This window comes from Pistacia vera, unplaced genomic scaffold, assembly GCF_008641045.1.
Source record: "Pistacia vera cultivar Batoury unplaced genomic scaffold, PisVer_v2 Contig1273, whole genome shotgun sequence".
NCBI classification, from domain to species: Eukaryota; Viridiplantae; Streptophyta; class Magnoliopsida; order Sapindales; family Anacardiaceae; genus Pistacia; species Pistacia vera.
This window is the reverse complement of record NW_022195329.1, coordinates 26,902-47,855: the sequence shown is the minus strand read 5'-3', so window position 1 is coordinate 47,855 and position 20,954 is coordinate 26,902. Positions and strand designations below refer to the sequence as shown.

Below are 20,954 nucleotides of genomic sequence, written 5' to 3'. Positions count from 1 at the left end.
CCGGCTGTGCCGGGACAGTACGAGCAGCATCAGCCTCTCTCTCGATCCTCGATCGAGGAAAGACAAACGGTGCTCGGCGGGACTGCCCGGACTCCTTTGGGGGCATCGTTTCTGCATTCAAGGTCGTTAGTAAACGAAATCATTCTACGACCAGAAGGGAACCAAGTGTATACCTTCCGGAGGTTCTAAGGACGCCTGGTCGCTGAAAAAACCGTACTTCCGCAAGTTCGCGGTGGTCCACAGCTTCCTTGCGCGCGACTATCCTCGTCCAGTACTCCGAAGGATACAAGCTTGTCCGGATCAGCGGTACGACTGCTCGGTCGTTCTATTAACTGCAAAACAAAACAGGTCGTTTCGTGGATCGGCGAGCGGATAATAAACTCAGCAAGAGAAAACCTACTTGATTTGAAAACGGCAATAGCCGTTGTAAAAGAAAAAGAAGAACTTCGTCTCGTAGGCTCCCGCATTGCGGGATAGCTGTGTATCCCCGCGGCAATGGTAGGTCCCGAGACAGTAGTACAGTCCTTGTCCCTACTCTTCTTAAGGTAGTAGGCGACACCGAGCTCCATCGCCGTCGGCTCTCCCAAGCCGCTCTCGCAGCACGCGATGTACATCGCGACAGCGATGACATACGCGTTTGGCGTCAGTTGCATCGGTGCGATCTCGAAATGATCCAGGACCGACCTGATGAAAGGATGGAAGGGAATCCTCCCTCCACCCTTGAAGATCTCTCAAGATCCGCGCAAGGCCATCAGCCGGGCGCCGTGACGACCTGGTGTGGTCGAGGAACACCCCGCGCGAATATCGTACTGCGTCTTATTCTTTACTCCTCGGAAGTGAGAACCGAGTAGACATCGAGGGCTACGTCCTCGGACTTCCCGCGAGACAAGCTGGCTCCTCTCGGGTCTGGATGTTGACGGTTCCATCCCAGTCTGCAACATCGATAGACACGGTCATTAGGGCCTTTTGTTTCGTCCCGAGTAATGGTATGGGAACTCTTAAATCTACAATGACTCGCCCGCCCCCACGCTCGAATCCGATGGCGGCGTCGCGTCTCCGGTGAAACGCCGGGAGCCCCAACGCCACTATTCAACCAAACCAGTGCAAAAAAAATAAAATAATAGGGAAAAGAAAACCCTTACTCTCTGAAATGCGAAGCTGAGGCCGAAACTCGTTTCGATTGCCTGAAGAACGCCGATCGGAAGAAAACTGTTCCTAGTGTGCAAAGGTTTTTCACTTGAAGCGAAAGAAATTTCGGTGACCTCATCAGAAAAATGCAAGTTTTTATATGAGGGTTGCGAACCGACGGTTACCACCCCTGAAACTGAAACGACAGCCCCCTCTCTCTCCCCCGCATTAAATGCGCCCACACGTCGCATTAAATGATGGATAATGGTCGTCGTTTCGGTTACGCTGCGCCACTAACCTGCCAAACGTTGCCACTCACCCGCGAGGCTTTAATGTGCCTGACAAGCTTTAACGCGCGCAGACCGCATGACAGCATGAAACCAGGTTCGTTGAATCTGTACAAGGAGTGCCCCTCAGATCTAGTTCGTAAGGTGGAGATTGTCAGGTCGCTCTGACGGGAACAGCGTGCGATCGTGTTCGCCAGAATCCTGTGCCGAGCTCATCCCATTCAGGTCGGAGCAACCAAAAGACTCCGACGTGACTTATTTTCCAAGGTCCGACCCTCGAACCTTAAAAACTAGGGGGCTTCTGTTATGCCCAGGAAAATGAAGGGCTGACTTGGGAAAGTCACTTGAAGGGTGACCTGCTCCCGTCAAGCAGCGCGAACCGTCAGACCTCCAAGTGTATGGAGCCCACACGCGTCCTTTTTTCTGCAACAAGTCGTGCGATGTCAGCTTGGGAAAAGGAAATGGGACGTAAAGCCGGATTATATCCTGACAATCACACCAACCATGGATTTAGTGATGATTATACGCTTTATTCTGATATAAAATGAAGAAGACCCCTTCATTAGGGAGATTCGGCCATTTTTCATACAACAAAAGAAACCTCTCCTCCTGTAATCACTTTTGACTTTTCGTCTTATGTAAGTCAGCTCGCAGCCGCGACCTGACACTCACTAATATCAATACAAATCAGTGGATTTAGGACTTGCTCCCTTAGCATCCGAACCACTTAAAAAACTCCCTTTACATTTATTTCGCTTTTATATTTTATTTTCGTGCATTTTGAACAATCAATCAGCGTTACATACGTGAGAGTTCGTTGGTGCTTAAACTGAGCATCAACAAAGTAATTTATTCTCATCTGGGTTGAATTAGTTTTTAAACCATCCACTGTTTAAGTACTCCCACTATCAAACGCCCTCAGATCGAAAGTACTCAATTAAAATAAAAAAATAAAAAATTGAATAAAACCTATCCGATAGAAGTTACTAGAAGAACCTAGTATTATTCAGGCCATTTACACTGACGAATTACAAAAACCCAAAACTCTGTATTCTCAGACACATAACAACAATCTCTCTGAAATCACAATGATGGACGCATCAAAATTGAAAGAATTCGAATTGTTCATCGATCAGTGCAAATCCAATCCTTCTCTTCTCGCTGATCCTTCCCTCTCCTTCTTCCGCGACTACCTCGAAAGGTTCAATTCAATCTATTTATTCGCTTTTTTTTTTTCTTAAATAATTTTAAAATCTATTGAATTCACTCTTTTCTCAAATGTCAAAACGATTCGTTTTAGTCTCGGAGCGAAGCTGCCTCCCGCTTCATACAACCAAGGCGACTCCAAATCGGTACTCTTTCTGTTTCTTTTACCTCACTATCATTTTTCTGCGCCAATAGCAGATGAATTGATACTTGCGTATTTATGTGTATGTATAGAAGAGCTATGTGGTGGAGGAGAGCGACGATGAAATGGAAGAGAATGAAGGAGCACAAAAGACTGTTGAAGAGGAAGAAGAGGACGAAATAATCGAATCTGATATTGAGCTTGAAGGAGAAAGAGTTGAGCCTGACGATGATGCTCCACAGAAGGTACTATTGTATTGTTTTAATTTATTGAATTTATGGAAAGTTGAAGTCAATTTTGTTGTTGATTATGTATATTCTGGTGAAAATGAATTCATATTTGAAGATGGGAGACCGTACGATTGAGGTTACTGAAGAGAGCCGTGAAGCTTCGCAGGAGGCCAAGGCCAAAGCCATGGAAGCCATCTCTGAAGGTACAATACTCAGATGTTACACACATAATGTTAAGAGTGTGCATGTTTGTGGAATTTCATGTTTTATTTGTATATTGTAGGAAAGCTCGAGGAGGCGATCGGGCATCTGACTGAGGCAATTTTGCTGAATCCAACATCAGCAATTATGTATGGGACTAGAGGTGAATTCTAAGTGTTCTTTTTCCTTTCTCATGTGATTTTACAAGTTTTATTTTTGTTAAGTTTTGTTAATTCGTAAGTTTGTGTCCTTGTGATGCTTGGCAGCTAGTGTATACATCAAAATGAAGAAGCCTAATGCTGCCATCAGGGATGCTAATGCAGCTTTAGAGGTCTATCTTGTTATCTTAATATGCTTTTGAATCATGATTTATGTATTGTTGTAGTTTATTTACTTGAACCTCTAAGCATGTGTATGTATATAAATAATAATTCTAGGAATACTGTAAAAATATTGTGCTTTTCAACTTCTTTCTTAGATTTATTTCGAGTGCGCATGTGCATAGTCATGTGGCATGACTATATGCAATAGTGGTGTAGTGGTGTCTTTAAATTAGATGCGTTATTCCGTTATGTTATGATTCTTCTGTTTGGCTGGATGTTATTAGTTTAATTCTCACATGCTTTGGCAACACTTTTCATTCTTATTAATGAATTGAGTTTAATCGTATTCTATATTTAGCTGCATGTTGTAAAGGGATATGCTTAAGAGAGGAATTTATATGAGCTACATAATGGTTGTTCCAGATTAACCCAGATTCTGCTAAGGGCTACAAGTCTCGTGGTATGGCAAGGGCATTGCTTGGTCAGTGGGAGGAGGCCGCAAAGGATCTTCACTTGGCATCAAAGTTAGATTATGATGAAGAAATAAGTGCTGTACTTAAGAAGGTTAGCTTTCCAACTTATCTGAAATTTGTTATGTCCAATGCTAAGTTTTCCATCTCTGTATCATATTCATATTTAATCTACATTTGTATATTATCATTTGTGCATTCATGAAAGAATTAACTTTCAAGCTGATAGGGAGAGTTGCTTAATATGCGTACTATGTGGTTAAGGAAATTTACAATTGCAAAAATCTTTTGGTGGTTTCATTGCTGTACGTTTTTACTTCTTTAGAAGGAAAATATATGAAAGTAGGTGTCCTTGTTTCAGAGTGACCTGGTGCCTAATATTCTTTGACTGCCGAAGGTTCTGGATATGTTTTTGAGTAGGCATTTCCGTGTACTTATTAGTTCTGATTAGATGAGATTTAGTCATCTCTGTTCATTTAAGGGAAATGACATGGGGAAAAAAAAAAGTTTTCAAAGTGGGGCATTCAAATTCCTGCAGTCTCTAATTTTAGATCTTGGTTTGTTTGATGTGTCAGAAATCCAACTAATGAATTTCTTTATTTTTTTTTTTTTTGGGTTTCTGTTTTAAATATTTTCTTTGTCTTGTTTGCAAATCAGTGGCATGTATTATTCATGAGTGGAGCAAAGAAAATATGTTATTCTCTTACCTTCTTTTCTGATGCCTGATTGTAGTTTATTTTTTACTGAACAATACAGCAACATGGGATACGCAAGGATAGTGAGTGGAGTTTTAGATGCTAACTTATCAGATGAATATAGTGTTTGATGCTATTAGATGTATAGATGAAGCCAGTGGTCTGATTTATGCTTTCTACTTACAAGAGGTGTTCTTTATAATGCTGAAATAAACTGTGGTGTAACTTGCTGCTCAATGCTCTCCAACTAACTTAGAGCTGATATAGGTGTAGGTTCCTTATAATGTGTCCGTCATTTTGTTGACAATATTGTCTAGGCTAAAAGTAATCAAAAAATGTAGTTAAGTTTTGCATAACTTTGGAACTGCTAAGATATCTCAGAGCAACTTCTGGGTTACACAGGTTGAACCTAACGCACACAGGATTGAAGAACACCGTAGGAAGTATGACAGGCTGCGGAAAGAGCGGGAGGAAAGAAAGATTGAGCGTGAAAGACGTCGTCGTCGTGCTGAAGCTCAGGTATTTACATACACGATATATATTCTTCTTCTGGCAATCTTATCTTCCTACAATTCTCTATTTTTTCTGATTTAATCATGTATTTATTGAAGGCTGCATATGAGAAGGCTAAGCAGCAAGAGCAGTCTTCTTCGAGTAGAAAACCTGGAGGCATGCCTGGAGGCTTTCCAGGTGGCACACCTGGAGGCTTTCCAGGAGGTATGCCTGGGGGCTTCCCAGGTAGCATGCCTGGAGGGGTGCCTGGAAATGTTGACTTCAGCAAGATATTGAATGTAAGTACGATGACTCATATCTCACCAATAGAACAGTTAGCTGTGCTTTCTAACTAATGAATGCTTTTTGTTGACATTTTATGCAGGACCCTGAATTGATGGCAGCATTTAGTGATCCAGAAATCATGGCTGCTCTTCAAGATGGTACCGATTCATTTTGATATACTTTGTGCTGCATTGATATGACTTTAAATTGGGGTAGTGTAGGGGGGAGGGGTTTAATTGTTTAAATTTCATTTTAAAATTATGTTTACTGTGATGGGTTATTAAACTAGAATGAAGGCCAAGTCTGGGTCTGCAAGTCATCTTTGATTAATGGCAGAACGTCCCCTCTCTCTCTCTCTCTCTCTCTCTCTCTCTCTCTCTCCCCCTCCCCCTCCCTCCCCGAGTCTTGCTTTTTTTTCCCTGGAGTGTAGACTATGCTACTCTTGAAGTATTCCCCTTCAGAATTTGAGTGCATCCATGATCATGTCTGATAGTGTTTTTTTTCCACTGTTTTATCTGTTAATGGTTTTGCAGTGATGAAGAATCCTGCTAACCTTGTGAAGCATCAAGCAAATCCTAAAGTGGCTCCTATAATAGCAAAGATGATGGGGAAATTTGCAGGACCAAACTAGATTGTTTTTGCAACTGACATCAAATTTGTTGATGGTTCTCCTGTTCATGTGTCATCTCCGAAATTTTTGTGAAGCTATTACACTCTGGACATGGTTATTGCAAATCACGGTATTGTCGTGCCATGTATTTGTCTGGAGGGTGAAGGCGAAAACATATTTCATATGAAAGCTTAAAAGTTTGACCCTTTTTTGTGTATTTGGGATCGGAATGTAAGAATTTTTGAAGTAAAAAACAGTATGGCAATAGGGCTGAGACATATGTTTGAATTTCATCCGAGTACTGGTTTGTCACTATTACCTGGTCAGTAATGATAATTTCTTGCTGGGTGGATCTACAGAATTCTCAAAGTAGGTTAGCTTTTCTGCTTTTGGATTGAAAAAGGAATGTGCTTTAATACAATTTGGAATTGCTGATCAGTTGCATTTCATATGAATATAAGACTTATCGTTGGTGTTCTAGGTTAGTTTCATGTATTTTTAGGGCATGTACCAGGATATTTAATACATCTTCGAAAATATATTTTTGAAGTTGGATAATGGTATCTATTGAAATGTTTTGGGGTTTAAAATTTTTATAAGGTGGAATCGTAATTAGTTTTTTATAAAATTATCTAAAATGACTTAAATAATTTTGGAAATCGGTTCGCATGGAGTATTCTTTAGTGGCAGGTAGGCGACTTTGTAGTGGAACAACGACAGAGTGTTGGCACTTGGCAGCGATAAGTTGAAACCAACGGGAAACTAAAAATAAAAAAGAAGAAAGAGTGTCGGCAACTATAAGGTGAAACCAATGGGAAACAAAATAGAAAAAAGAAAAAATATGATTGTTTTGACGATTTGGTGACATACGGCCTATTTGATAATGACCTTTCTAGTGTTATTTCTTCCTAACCATTATGGTAAGGTTATACTTGCTAGGGCTGAGTGGTCCGAGTACCCGACCCAAATCCTGGGAATTAGAATCATAATTGGAATTGATTGGTTCTTGGGAATTAGGAACTGGATTTGAAACTGATACCGATTCCTAAATCTTTAGAACCAGAATCAGAATGAGAATCTATGTTCTAGTTTTGGGTATCATTCTCAAAAATTATAAATACAACCCTATTGTTAACAAAAAATGACAAATATACCTTGCATTGTTCACAAAAAAATATAAATGCACCCCCAATTTCACAAAAAATACAAATGTACATTGTACATTTTATTCAAAACCGGTTTACTACAAGTTTGCCACACTTTCAATTGAATAGCAAGAATCCATCACCTTCCAACATCAAAAGTTGATTAAAGCAAAAAGAAATCAAAGATTTTGCAAAAATATGAGCCATGATCAACTAAACATCGCAAAAGAACCCTAAATTTGAAAACCCCCAATTTTAAAGTAAGAACCCTAAATTTGAAAAATACGTTAGTTGGAGAACTTGCACCACCAAGAGCCAACCTTTGTACACATACAATCGAATGGAAATGAGAACGGATCATAATGGCACGAAATTATGAGAGAAAGAGAACATAAGAGATGTGAGACTATTAAAGAGAGTCGAGAGAAAGACGAAGAATGGAAGAAAGCAAATGAAATTGAATTCCTAATTTATATGAAACGTAAGATTACAAAATAACCCCCAATTTTACAAAACTTACAGTTTGCCCTTAGTTTCCAATTCCGTTTCTGTTTCGTGAAGTGGTCAAAACTGAACGTCGGGTACTCGACGGTTTGGTTCCACCCTACATTTTTGCTCAGCACTAAGACTTGCCATCTACTCCTATAAGAGTTTGAATCTAGGGACGCCTTTTATAAGTAATGGCTAGGTTTTCGTGGTCACAAATCGTTTAGGTTGTATCATACCCAACCTAACTTCATTAAATAGAAGAATGGTGTTATTTAAACCCAACTAAATATCTTCGTAAGCCCCAACTCTATATATATATATATAATATATATATTATATAGATATATATATATATACTTATATATATATTATATAGAAGAGAGAGAGAGAGAGAGAGAGAGAGAGAGAGAGATGGTGCCAGAAGATATGGAGTTTATGCATGTGAGAAACTATGATAGCCGATTTACATGGAAGCCGATCAACACAAAGATCGATCGAATCTATGGTTAAGGCCCTCCTCTTATCCTACACACACTTACACCCACACACCTTCTAACATCATCTAAAAGGGCTAGTGGAAATAAAAGCACATTAGAAACACAAATAAAGATAATATATGAGATCTTTTGCTATTCTTGACATTATTAGAATATTACTACACCTTTGAGGTTGAAGGAATGTTTAAAAGTATGAAGAAAACATGAAAGAAATGTGCAAGAGAGAAATGTAAGAGATTTTACAAAAGAGAACAATGTAAGAGCAAGAGAAATATACAAGAGAAATTACACAATGTCTCATTCCTCCAACGGGAAGAAAACTCTCTTTATTTATAGAGAAATACAAGAGATCATATTTAATACACATTTAAGAGGCATTTAATACATGGCTTGACATATTTGACTTTTTGGATTTTTTTTTTATTAACCTTGCCTATAATATTTGACTCTTGTATCTTACACGAGAGATATTGCACTTAAGTTGGCAAACTACTATATAGTCCACGTCTATTTTATAGATAAACATGAAGGACATAAACATTTATTTTAAGACACATAGAGCTTTAATCATTTGACAAGTTTGTAAAGTGCCACGAGTCTTCATCTTGGAAATCGAGACAGCCCGTTGCTTGAATCCAATCAGTAGGAATTTTTTGAGAAGATGAATCTGGATGGATATCCAAAGAAATGTTTGGAGACTGAGATGGCTGCCTTGCAGAGTTACTTGGTGCATACATGTACTGTTGGCGCTTAGATTTATGAAGGTAGTAATCACGAGACTGCTGAAGCTCTTCTTCTTGCATAGTATTTGGCTGAGAATCTGGGTACCACCATTCTAGAGAGTCTGAAGTAGCATTTAATTGAGAAGTGATGGAACTTATGCATGTTTGTTTGGCCTAGAGTAATTTCTCAGTGTAGGCTGGAGGAAATCATTCCCACGAGGCATCATCGCGAAAAGATGGTCATATCTCATTTAGAATCGTCTGATTTTTCTCAAAAATAGTTTTCTGAATTGACCTAATCTCAAGAGGGTGGTCAAACATATTATGGACGAGATCGTATAGATAGGACTGATGAAATGTAACTTGATGCTGTGAAAAACATAGGCCATCAGATCTGATAGAGTGGTGTCTATGAAAAAACATGATGGACCATGCTATTTTAGTGGACATAGGACCTCTATATCGAGCAAGTTGATGAGCAAACACAAACTTCCATTTTTCCAGGGTTTTGAACCATTTAAGAAAAGTCATCAAAGAGTGTAAATCAGAGGTTGAGGATGATTGATACTAAGAAATCATTTTCAAAATATAATGGACCGAGAATTGAACTGCAATGTGGTACTAGTGTTAGGGGTGTTCAAAACAATGCAAAAACCAAACCGAACCAATAATCGACCCCAAAAACCAGTTAACCAAAAAAATGGTTCAGTTACGGTTCGAAAAGTTCAAAAAAGCGGATTTTCGGTTCGGAAAAAATTAAAAACCAGTTTTACAAATATAATATATATATATATATATATATTTAATAAAAATAAAAAAATAATTTCATTTCGGACTTATTTATATAAATTTTTAATGTATTGTTAGTAGTGGTCAATGGATATGTATGAATGTTTAATTTTTATTTGGATATATATTGTTTATATTTACAATTTAATTTAGGAAAAAATTTAACAAAATAAGTTTTATAAAAAATAAAAAAAAAGGGAAAACCGGTTCAAAACTGGTTAACCGCTTTTTTAAAATCGGTTTTCTCTCCAAACTGGTTTGGTTTCGGTTTGGGAATTTTCCCGAACCGAAAAATCGGTTCGGTTCAGAAAAGTTGTTAACCGGCTCGGTTAACCGCTTTTGAACACATAATAATTCTTTTGAAACTATGATATCTGGACCGAGAGGTAAATAGAAGATTTTTGAAAAAGGATAATATGGATGAACACCTAACATATCATACATGGATTGTCCACACTTTTCAATGCATTGGATTTGATAAGAAAACATGAGGGGGTGACATTTTCATCAATGGTATGAGTTCGAACAAGGTTATCGAATTCAGGAGGTGTGTCCAACATATGGTTTGGTGAAGAAGATGATGAACGAGAACTAGACTGGGTTAGTGGTTGATATATGAAACAAGGGAGTAGTTTTGACCTAGGGTTCATGAAACAAACTTGTTTAGCTTTAGGCTTAGATAAATAATCTACAAGGGTATTGATGTGACCTTTGATATGCTAGACGGTGAAAGAATACTTGTTAAACCATTCTGTTCATCAGAGTAATTGCTGATGTGGAACCTTTTTCTTGTTGAATCGGAGCATTTGGTCAAAAAATTTCATATCTGTTTCAACAAAGAAATGATGTCCAACCAGATGAAATTCAAACCTCTCAATAGCATTTTTTACTGTCAATACTTCTTTAAAAGTAGAATGATAATGTTGTTGATACGGTTAGAACTGTTCACTTTGGTATCCACACAAATGTTGTACTTTATTATCATCTTGTTCAAAAATCACTGCACCCAATGGGTGTTGCTAGCATGTGTCTAAAGGATTTGTTTCCCAAAAGAGGGAATCTTCAATGGCTGTGTAAGGAAGGCTTTGAGCATGAGACTCTTAACTGTATTGGTTTGCTTGTTAGACCACGAAGGAGGATTCTTCTTAAGCATCTGAGAAAGTGAAGAGGTAGGTTTAGAAATGTTGGGGATGAAACTACGCATGTAATTGGCAATTCCCAAGAATCGTTGTATTTCTTTCTGAGTCGTGAGAACATTTGGGAACCTCTGTACCTCATTAGTATGAGGCTGAAGGTCTACTTTCCATCAGCAATGACCATACCAAGAAAATTAATCTTTGTCTGACCCAGCTACATTTTCTTCTTAGAGAGCATAATATCATAAGAGTGTATGATATCAGCAAATTTGTGAAGAAGGTGAACATGAGATTCTTCATCTTTTGAGAAGAGCAGGATATCATTATTATAGATTAGATATATATGAAGAAGAGGAGCAAATATCTTTGTCATGGCTTTCTAAAACAAAGAAGGAGCTACCTTAAGACCAAAAGGCATGACTGTCCATTGGTAATGTTGGTTAGGAATGCAGTTTTATGACAATCATCAGGATGAATCCCAAGTTTCCAAAATCCAGCTTTGAGATCAAATTTGGAAAATATCTTTGCATTATGTAGATTGGCAAAGAGGATTTGTCTGGAAGGCAGAGGAAATTTGTCATCACGGAGAAAGAAATTTAAAGGCTGATAATTGATAACAAGTATGAATTTTCCTCTAGCTTGTTCAACAAGTTTATTGACATAAAAAGCTTCACATGCCCATTGAGAATCTGTGAGTTCAATCAATCCTTGAGATATGTTGGGCTAGGCTGAGATATTTTGGTGACATATCAAAATGACTAGCTTTAGTGGGATTGATATCTTCACTTTTGATGAATGGAAGATGGATAAAGAAATCGGAATTCTTCCATAATGGATGGGAACATTTAGTGAGAAAATTTGCATCAGAATCTACATAAGAGCGGAAAGTAAGATGGGCTTTAATTTGGTCAATTGGATTGCCTTCAATCTGGAACAAGTTAGGCTGAGTGGTCTAGGATTGGAAAAATATCTTGTCCCGAATACCATCAGAGAGGATTCTAAGTTTATTGAGTTTGGAATAGATATCAAAACCTAGAATCATATCTTTGCCAAGTAAATCGGAACCAAAAATTTTGTGAAAAGTAAGACATTAGTGAAAGTTTCACTATTAGCAGTGTAGAAAACTTCTTGATGAGGTTTCCACTGGGAGGATGGGAGGATTTTAGGATTGATAATAGTGTAAGTAGCACCAGTATCGAAAAATGGTATAGCAGAAATGGGATTGAAATATTTAGTGGGGAAGATTTCAACTTTTGCTGTAGGTATGTGACATGAGAAAGCTAATGATGGAAAGGATTAGGCCGGGTATTTGTTGAATATGGTAGAAATAGTGACAATCATCTGAATTAGAGAACTTAGTATCAGTGGCTATAAACTAGAAAACAGTGTCTGAGTGGGTTCTTCATCCATGGAAAACCAGCTTTCGACATCATCATCTGAAAACTCTATATCAGTAAGCTGAGACAGCTGTTGCATCATTTTGGCTGATTGTGTGAGCTTGTTTGGACAATTCTTGGCAAAATGGCCAAGACGGTTGCACAAGTAACACCTATTAGATTGTTTGTCTCAACGTTTCTTTTTCCGAAGAAACTTACGAAACTTGAAGCATCGAGATTTGCATCTGGCAGGAGCATTAGGTTGAGAATACTTGATGCGTCTGGAAGGAAACTTCTTCTTGGTAGGACAAGAACATGAGCGATCTAATTTGTACTTGATCTGCAAATCTGGTCTATGACAAACCTTTCTCAACTGTTTAGAGCACTTAAGATAATCATCAAAAAATTGTTTCTAAGAACAAAGCTTTTCCAGAGCAAGGATGACAAACTGATAAATTTCTCCAAGAGAAGTGGAACCAAGTTGTTTGCTTTGAGACTGTATAAGCTTGGTTGCTTCATGACTTAGGGATTTCGGAAGAGAAGCTAAAACATCTTGCTTCATGTTAGGATCACCCATTCCCCTACGTATATGATATCGTTTTACCATTTCTTTATAACGTCTGTCAAGATTTTTTTTTTTTGAGAGAACAACATCGCATCTTAAAATATTCTTCTCTGACCTGGTCCTCATAAGGGTGAGGTAATCTGCAAAATTCATCATAGAGGAGATACAGAGCTTGATTAATGTCTAGCATTTATTTGATCAAAGTTTGTTTGTAATCCTGAAGACTAATCCACCAATCATAGAGAATTCCACTAAATCTAGTTGTAAACTGTGTAAGAACAGTAGAGACTTGGGCATTAGGTTTAAGCATCTCAGCTTGTAGCCAGGCTTCAAATTCATACATCTGATTTCCCCATTTATGTGGAGGAAGATCATCAACAGTAAAAGTGTGGAGCTTGGTTGAAGCTGTATGAGAGTCATGCTCAATTGTAGTATGACGAGATCGTTGATACATAGGCGGAGAGTCTGGAATGGAATCATCACCTTCAGGCATTTCATCTTCATCAACTTCAGAGACAACAGGTTGTCTTGAGGATTTGGGTTGATGGGTCATTAATTGGGGATAAACATTGAAATGTTAATCAAAAGTATCACTAGCAGAATTAAAGCTACTATCAAACGATTCCTCGGTAGAAAGCATATCAACTTTTGATTCTGTTTGGAAGGAAGATGGAGAATCCTGAGAAATACCAGAGGCTGCAAGACGTTGCCTTTCTGCTATGTCTCTCAGAAAAGAACTCATATAATTGGAAGAAAGAGGACTTTCTGAAGAGACAAGATTAGCATAAATCTGGAGATCTTCCATCATTATCATTTGCATTGGAACCTTATCCTTAGATAAAGGATGATGAGGCTTTGGAGATGGAGGATTTGAATGATTGGAAGAGAAAGAGTCAAGCATATTATCAGATGGTTTCTTGGCTGACTCATGTGTTTTAGCAGAATATTTTTCTCTTCGCTTTTGTTCACGCTTCAACTTAATCATTTCATCACATTCTTTGTGAAGTCTGGCATATAACTGTTCAGTGTTTCCAAGAGCTTGAACTGCACCAAAAGGCATCTGAGGAAAGACCAAAGGTTGACTGATCTTTGGGAAATGTGAAAATGAAGGTTGTGACCAGGCTGATGAAGAATCAAAAGGATTTGGCACCAAAGATATTTCTGGAAAAGTTTGTGGTTGTCTGAGTTTTTGTTTAAGATATTCCTGTTGAAGTGATGCCATTTTAGTTTTGAGCGACTTCATTTCTGCTTCCTTCTGGAGAAATTAAGTTGAATGGCTATAAGAATGCCTGATGATGTGCATCAATTCTTGATGGAGTTGATCAGTCTGTTTTTGTAAATGGGAAATCGGCATAGTGAGGTTCTGGGACTAAGAATCCACCTGATGAGTTACCAAATCCAATTTTTGTTCTTTTCTAGTAGTGGTTTTATTCTGGGTAAAGCATTTTTAGTCTGCCAATTGAGAACTGCTTCAACTTGGGAGAGTTTTGGTGTGGAGCCATCAGGCTGTATGGCTTTGGAAGGAAGGTGGCTGTTGAGTCACAGTTTCCTTAAGAGAAGGAAAATTTGTGTCATAATTGAAATTTTGTCCTTTTTTTTTTAGGATCATGTGATTGAATGATCATGATAGATTAGATAGGAGGAGTATGAACAAGGGGTGAGTGGATCGTTTTCTTTTCCTTTGCAATCCACCGGAGAGCCTGTTGATAACAAGGTAAAGACTTTTTAAAGTAAGGCGATTTAGCAAGTTTGGGTGGTTTTAAATGAGATCTGGGTTTAGGTTCTAGAGGAGTGTCCCATGAAGGTTTAATGGATGATGATTCTTTCCAGGCTGGTGGAGAATATTTGACATAATTGTCAAATTTGTCGGATGGCTGACCAAGAAGGACAACTTCGGGATCATGGTCTTCAAATCTGGATTGAAGATTTTTCTGACTGCATCGAGCTGTATATCTTTTCCGTTTGTAATGGTTTCATCTGGAAAGATAATGCTCATCAATTTCCCAAATAGGATCATCAAGGCAATCATAGCATTGACAGTTAAGATCAAATGGATTATGACCAGTGACTAGATCATATTGATAATAGATAGGAGCACTAGATTGTTGAAATGAATGAATAGAAAGTCTAGGATCCCGTATTGCTGTAGCTTGAGACTGGAGCGATCATGAATTGAGTCTATTGGAAACTCAAAGTTGGAGCATTAGGAATTGCTGGAGATTTAAATCTGATAGTTGTTGTACCATCACTGTTATCATGCATGGTAGAGTCTGTAGAAACTACTGGAGTTTCTTTTTTACTAAGAGACTCATAACTTGTCACCCAAGAACTTGGTAATAGTTTAATCAAATCATCCCTGGAGATTTGTCTAGGAATATTGATATAATGAGGAGTATTTTGAGAGTCAACTGTAAGAAGTAGTGCATCAGTAGTCATAGAAATAGCGAGGTCAAGAGCATGATCTTGAATTCCCCAAATTATCTGGTAATGCAAAGTAGTTGCAATACTTCTTGGATTAAAATTTGCACCGACAATCTGTAGTTGAACTTTAAGAGCTTTGGAGCAATGAACGTCAAAGGAAGACATACTAAAATTAGGAAATAGGGTCATAATGACTATATACATATATTGACATACTATTAATGGACTAAAGAAGCTCCACTTTTTAATAAATATTATAATGACAAATTTATCCCTGTATTAAATTTTTAAAATTAATTTTAATTTTGTATTCTTTATATATACTTTTGACACACTACTATTATCTCATAAACCCTAATTTTTTTTTATGCTATTCAAATCATTCTTAGAACAAAACAAATAGTTTAATGTGGTAAAGATATATCAAGTTACAAGCAATACAAAATTGCAAGTGTTTAATTGGTTCACATATAAATTTATTATTATTTTTTCTTTAAAGTATTGGTAACTATTTTAATTTATATATTTTGTGTTGTTTACTTGTATTACGTCTTTGAGATTATTAGTAAGGATTTCTTTTTGGCTTTAATTTCTTTTCAACTTTCAATTAAGTTATCTAAAATTTTATTTTAGGAATAATGATGGTGGGGGATGTGTAGTATAAGTGAAGGGAATGAAATGTTAACTCTTTTAAAATATTAAAAAAAAAAAAAGAATGAATGGTTTTTCTGAAATTTATGGGGCGCCACAAGAAAAAAAAATTAATTTTAAAACTTTAAAATAGGTGTCTTAAGAAATGGTGCTTCTCAGTTCTTAGTGGGGTGTCAATAGCTCCATTAATGTTTTTAAACTTTTAATTCTAAAAAATGGTCATTTAATCTTTCAATACAACCCAAATATTAAAAGGCTTTTTCTTTCTTGAGACTCTACTTCCTTTATTTGTCTCTGCTTTCTTCGTCGAAAAAAAAAAAAAAAAAAAAAATTAATTTAGAATTTTGTTGGTGGAATAAAAATATTACGGATAGGATTTGACGAGAAATATGCAACAGATTAGTTTCCCAAAACTAAAACTGGCGGCAGACGCAAAGGAATGCTGCAAAAAGATGATTGAAATCTGACGTAAGAAGAAGAAAAAAAAAAAAAAAAAAAAGATACGGTTAAGAAAGAGAATTAGAAAAAAAAATATTAATAAAGGGTAATTTTGGAAAGCAATATCATATCTTTACAAAACTTTTTAAAAATATTTTTTATTATTATCCGGGCTTAAAAGAAGTTTAGCGGGACGTAAATAGCAGCACTCTAAGTAATTGAATTGGATATGGGTGATCCATCCCCACCCAATAATCGAAACTGAGAATTAAAAATAAATTTTATTTTTTTTGAAAAGAAAATTCTAATGTCTTTTTATCTACAATCACCCTCTTAACGAAAAAAAATTCAACGCTCTAAATCGGAATTCAAAAAATTTAAATAAACTCTTAGTTATATATTTTTAATATTTTAAAATGATAAATTTATTTTTGTCAGCTTGTCAATCTACAATAAAACATTTCTATAGTAATATTCTATATAAGAATAATCTATATATAATCATAAAAAAATTCTAATCTCGACTTAAGAATATTATAAATAAGAATAAACTCCAAATTGTAATAAGTTATAATTTTTTTAATTCCTGTCTTAAGAAAGTTGCCTCCACAAAATAATAATTTTTTGTATATTGCAAAAATAAAGAAAGAAAACAAATATATATACACACAATAAAGCATTTCTATAGTGATACTCTATATAATCAAAAAAAATTATAGTCCCAATTTGAGATAGTTATAAATAAGAATAAACTCCACATTGTAATAAGTTATAATTTTTCTAATTTCCGTCTTAAGAAAAGATGTTTCCACATGGTAATAATTATTTGTATATTACAAAAAATATATGTTATGTTACATTAAAGGTTTAAGATGAAATAAAATATTTATCTAAAGTTGTTTGAGATAATGATTTATATTTTAGAGTTGTTATCACATCTTTTAGCTTGCGAGTACGTAATAACTCGCTAGCATGAATACCTTCTTGTTGAAGCCAAAATATTTTTAGCTTCTCAAATGTGTTTAGAGCTTCATGACACAAAACTTTTTGTATTTCCGTGATGTAGTGAGGTTGTCGAATCTAATCACTCAATTCTGCAATGACTCTTTTATTCTCCTCATTCACTTCATTTGTAACTTGCAATTCATCGACATCGGAAATCCTAATTTTGCAGCGCTTAAAACAATTGACAATTGTCTGTGGCTTCACATCAATTGATCATAAATCAACTGTATTTACAGTTCCATCAAGGACAATTTTTGCTAGTTTCAAGACACGATCTTCTATCTGTTTCAAAAGTAGGCAATTGAAACGCTGAATTGAAATCCTAATACTACTAGAATATGAATGGAAATCCTAATACTGCACTACTAAAACATGAATTATAAAATAAGAAATCAAAACAATAATTTTTGTAACTATACTTTAATTAAGTTATAACCTCCTCATAATAATAAAATTAGTTAATCCCACCATTATATATATATATATACAAACTATTGTTTCACAACTCCAAGATGAAGAAGAGGAAGCAGAAGAAGAAGATGGAGAAGAATCTTACTGAAGCTCTAGTGCCTCGGTCAATCTCTCCTAGAGCAATGAAGATGATTGTTATGGAATCATCTAAGTTATTCCATACAGGTCGAAATTATCGCTTCTCTCAAAAAGAAGACTGGCCAAAAAACCGACATCAGATTCAGAGAATATCTAGCATAATATTGAAGAGTCAGAGATTCCCTACAAAAAGAGACATTTAATGCTCTTTAAAAAAAAAATTATTAAAATATTCACTATATATATATATAATAAAATATTTGTCTAAAGTTGTTTTGGGACAAAAATTTATGTTTTAGAGTTGTTACCACGTATTTTAACTTACATGTACGTAATAACTTGCTAGCATGGACATCTTCTTGATGTACCCAAAATATTTATAGCTTCTCAAGCATGTTTAGAGATTTTTGACATGAAACTTTTTGTATTCATGTATTATTATCCGTAGGATATTTCTTTTCTCTTATTGTCTAATTGCAGCAATGACTACTAAAACAATTAATTGAAATCCTAATACATACTACTAAACCATGGATTATAAAATCAAAAATCAAAAAGATAATTTTTATAACTACACATTTATTAAATTATAACCTCCGTATAGTAATAAATTAGTTTGATCTCAAAATTATAACTATAAAGAGGTTTTACTGTATATTGTTTGATAATCTGAGTAAAATAAGTTTTCTGCATTAAATCAATATTTTTCATTGGAAATTGCTGAAAAATTAAAACTTTTATTTATTATTAAATATTCATTACAAAATAAAATTTAAATTAATATTTATTAGTTTTTACTACTTATACAATAGATAGTATAATCAATATTTTTATGCTAAATTGTTAATCAATTAATATTTTAGTATTATTTCAAATTTCTATTTTATTAGATAAGTTATCAACATTATTCATTTTAATCTACTGATTATTTAAATCATTAAAACATATATATCATGTTGATGCCTGATTTTGATAATTAAACATATATACCAATGACTTTACACATGTAAAGCGGTAAAAATTCACACTTGTGATAATTAAACTTTGTGGGTGAGATACTATTTGCACAGTAGCATGCAAAGACGAAAATATAAAGTTGACAAGAGAACTTTTACAGTGGTTCAGATGCTTAAAGCGATTCTTACATTCACGGTATCTATTTATATAGATTTGTTTCAGGTCGTTAGACAGGATTACAAGAGGTCGCAAACTGCAATCTGATATTACAAGTGCTTGGTGTAGTGTTCTCAGAGAATGTCAAGTCATTCTCTTTCTAGTAGCGTGTCTTTACTAATGTTTTTACTGAATTCGTGAGTGTCTGATCTCGATTTTATGAGGGAGAGTTGCCTATTTATACTTGTTGTGCTCAAGGTAAAGATTACACATTTGCAAGTGGCCTGATGCCGTGAATATCTCTCTTACCTTCCCATTCGTTAAGAACTCAAAGAATATCTTTAAATTAAATGGGGCTTGGACAGGTGTGCGAACCAAATTCATGCAAGGACAAATTCTTGAGTCGGTTGGGTTATTGACAGCTATATTCCTTTTGCCTTTGGAGACGTAGCATGTTCTGGACGATGAAATGCTTTCTTGAATTCTGATAAGTGCTTGATGATGTCAGCATATGTCAACTTTTATTTTTAGGCATAACAGAAGCTCCCAAGTTCTTGAGATTCAAAGTGTTCGATTTCGAGAACTTTATGATTATGTCATGACCTAACTTGGCTAATCTTGGAGATACGCATCTGATCTAAAAGTTGGGGCAATCACATTGCTAGAGACGGCCCAATGCTAGTTGTTGAGAGCTGGAAGCGGGTCGTTTCATGCGATCTGTGAGATTTGATCTTGATCCCCGAGCTGATGGTTGACCATGAATTGTGACCTGAGAGTTGTGCACACGACCTCAAGATGATCGTTTATTAAGATCAGGCGGTCTAAGCTTGATCATACTCCAAGACCTCAAAAAATGCTTTGAACTTTGGTCGTTATTCACAATCTGAAAAACACAGATTTTTCCATGGCCAGAGTTTTTGAATGATCTGAGTTGGTGTCCGCTTTTGGCATTTCAAACAGATGCCTCTTTTAAATGACCTCTTCAGATGTTTTTTGTCGCATCGACAGCAGGTACAGCAGTAAAGTATTCTTTATCTAACAAAAGTGTCACTGTACGCAGTAAATGTTAGCCATGAACATTAAATGCTAGTCATGCTGAAACAACATTCTTTTAAGACCCATTTAATGCGGTTGAGATGATTACGCCGGCAATTTCAATTCTCAATGAAGGCTGTTGTCGGTTGGTTTCTGGCAAAACGTGGGGATCACTTTTTCTGTGGATCAATGACACGTGGTCAAGATCTATGGTCAGAAATTTATTCTCGCCAAATTTTGCTTATATAAGGCAACTAAATCGTTACCTTTCTTCCTTAATACTAGGCCCTATTTAAAATAAAATTACATATCCCAAATTAAATCTTAATACTAGGTTCAAAGGAAAATGCACCAAACACCATGCAAATTACCCCTTGATATTTTGTAGTATTTTTAAACCCAACAGGTTTTAAACTTTACAGTTTAGTCCCTTGTTGTCGGGCCTCACTCAAATGGGCATCTAGAATATTTCTAATATTATAAAAATTTTCTGGGCCAACACTAACACGCGACAACGCTAAAACGGCCCAAAAATCAGCCCATTATACCATTGCGAATGCTACCCGGAAAAACGGTTTTATGCGTATCGACGCGTTTAGGCAGCAATGTAATAAGACTTGCTGAACGTGCTCCAACAGTCAGCAAGAAAACGATATAATTCTTGAGTCAAATGGCCCACCACAACTTCCGAAATCTTCAATTTATGAATGCACAATCAACTCACACACGACAACAGGTGGAAGACTGCTCGTTCGAAAACTGAACGAAACCCCATGCATATTGGTCCGAAAATGAATATAAACATATATATCAACGCGATCCTCACATATGCAGCAACACGTGGGAGTCGATCCCGCTCAAACATTCGCACTAAAATGCAAATGGAAGTAGGTTTTTGAAAAGTACAGGAAGCTGCCCGTTTTGCAATTTAACTGGCGTGTAACGCGCATTAAA

General features: G+C 36.1%; 1 protein-coding gene across 2 annotated transcripts; it reads left to right on the top strand.

Annotated features, from left to right (window-relative positions):
- The first annotated feature begins 2,412 nt into the window (after positions 1–2,412).
- LOC116121721 (FAM10 family protein At4g22670) lies at positions 2,413–6,504 on the top strand. Of its 2 annotated transcripts, none has more exons than XM_031407661.1 (11): positions 2,413–2,616; positions 2,716–2,767; positions 2,859–3,008; positions 3,109–3,196; positions 3,277–3,357; positions 3,461–3,525; positions 3,941–4,081; positions 5,085–5,201; positions 5,294–5,473; positions 5,560–5,617; positions 5,993–6,504. In XM_031407661.1, the coding sequence occupies exons 1-11, from the start codon at positions 2,504–2,506 to the stop codon at positions 6,088–6,090; spliced, it is 1,143 nt and encodes a 380-aa protein (XP_031263521.1). In that variant the 5' UTR covers positions 2,413–2,503; the 3' UTR covers positions 6,091–6,504. The 2 variants fall into 2 exon arrangements, with proteins under 2 accessions (XP_031263521.1, XP_031263520.1); XM_031407660.1 differs by having other exon boundaries at positions 2,414–2,616; positions 2,856–3,008.
- The last annotated feature ends 14,450 nt before the right edge of the window (positions 6,505–20,954 follow it).

Coding starts and splice junctions, on each gene's coding strand:
- LOC116121721 (XM_031407660.1), top strand. CDS start 2,504: ATGATGGACGCATCAAAATTGAAAGAATTCGAATTGTTCATCGATCAG. Junction 2,617..2,715: donor TTCCGCGACTACCTCGAAAG/GTTCAATTCAAT, acceptor GATTCGTTTTAG/TCTCGGAGCGAAGCTGCCTC. Junction 3,358..3,460: donor AATTATGTATGGGACTAGAG/GTGAATTCTAAG, acceptor GATGCTTGGCAG/CTAGTGTATACATCAAAATG.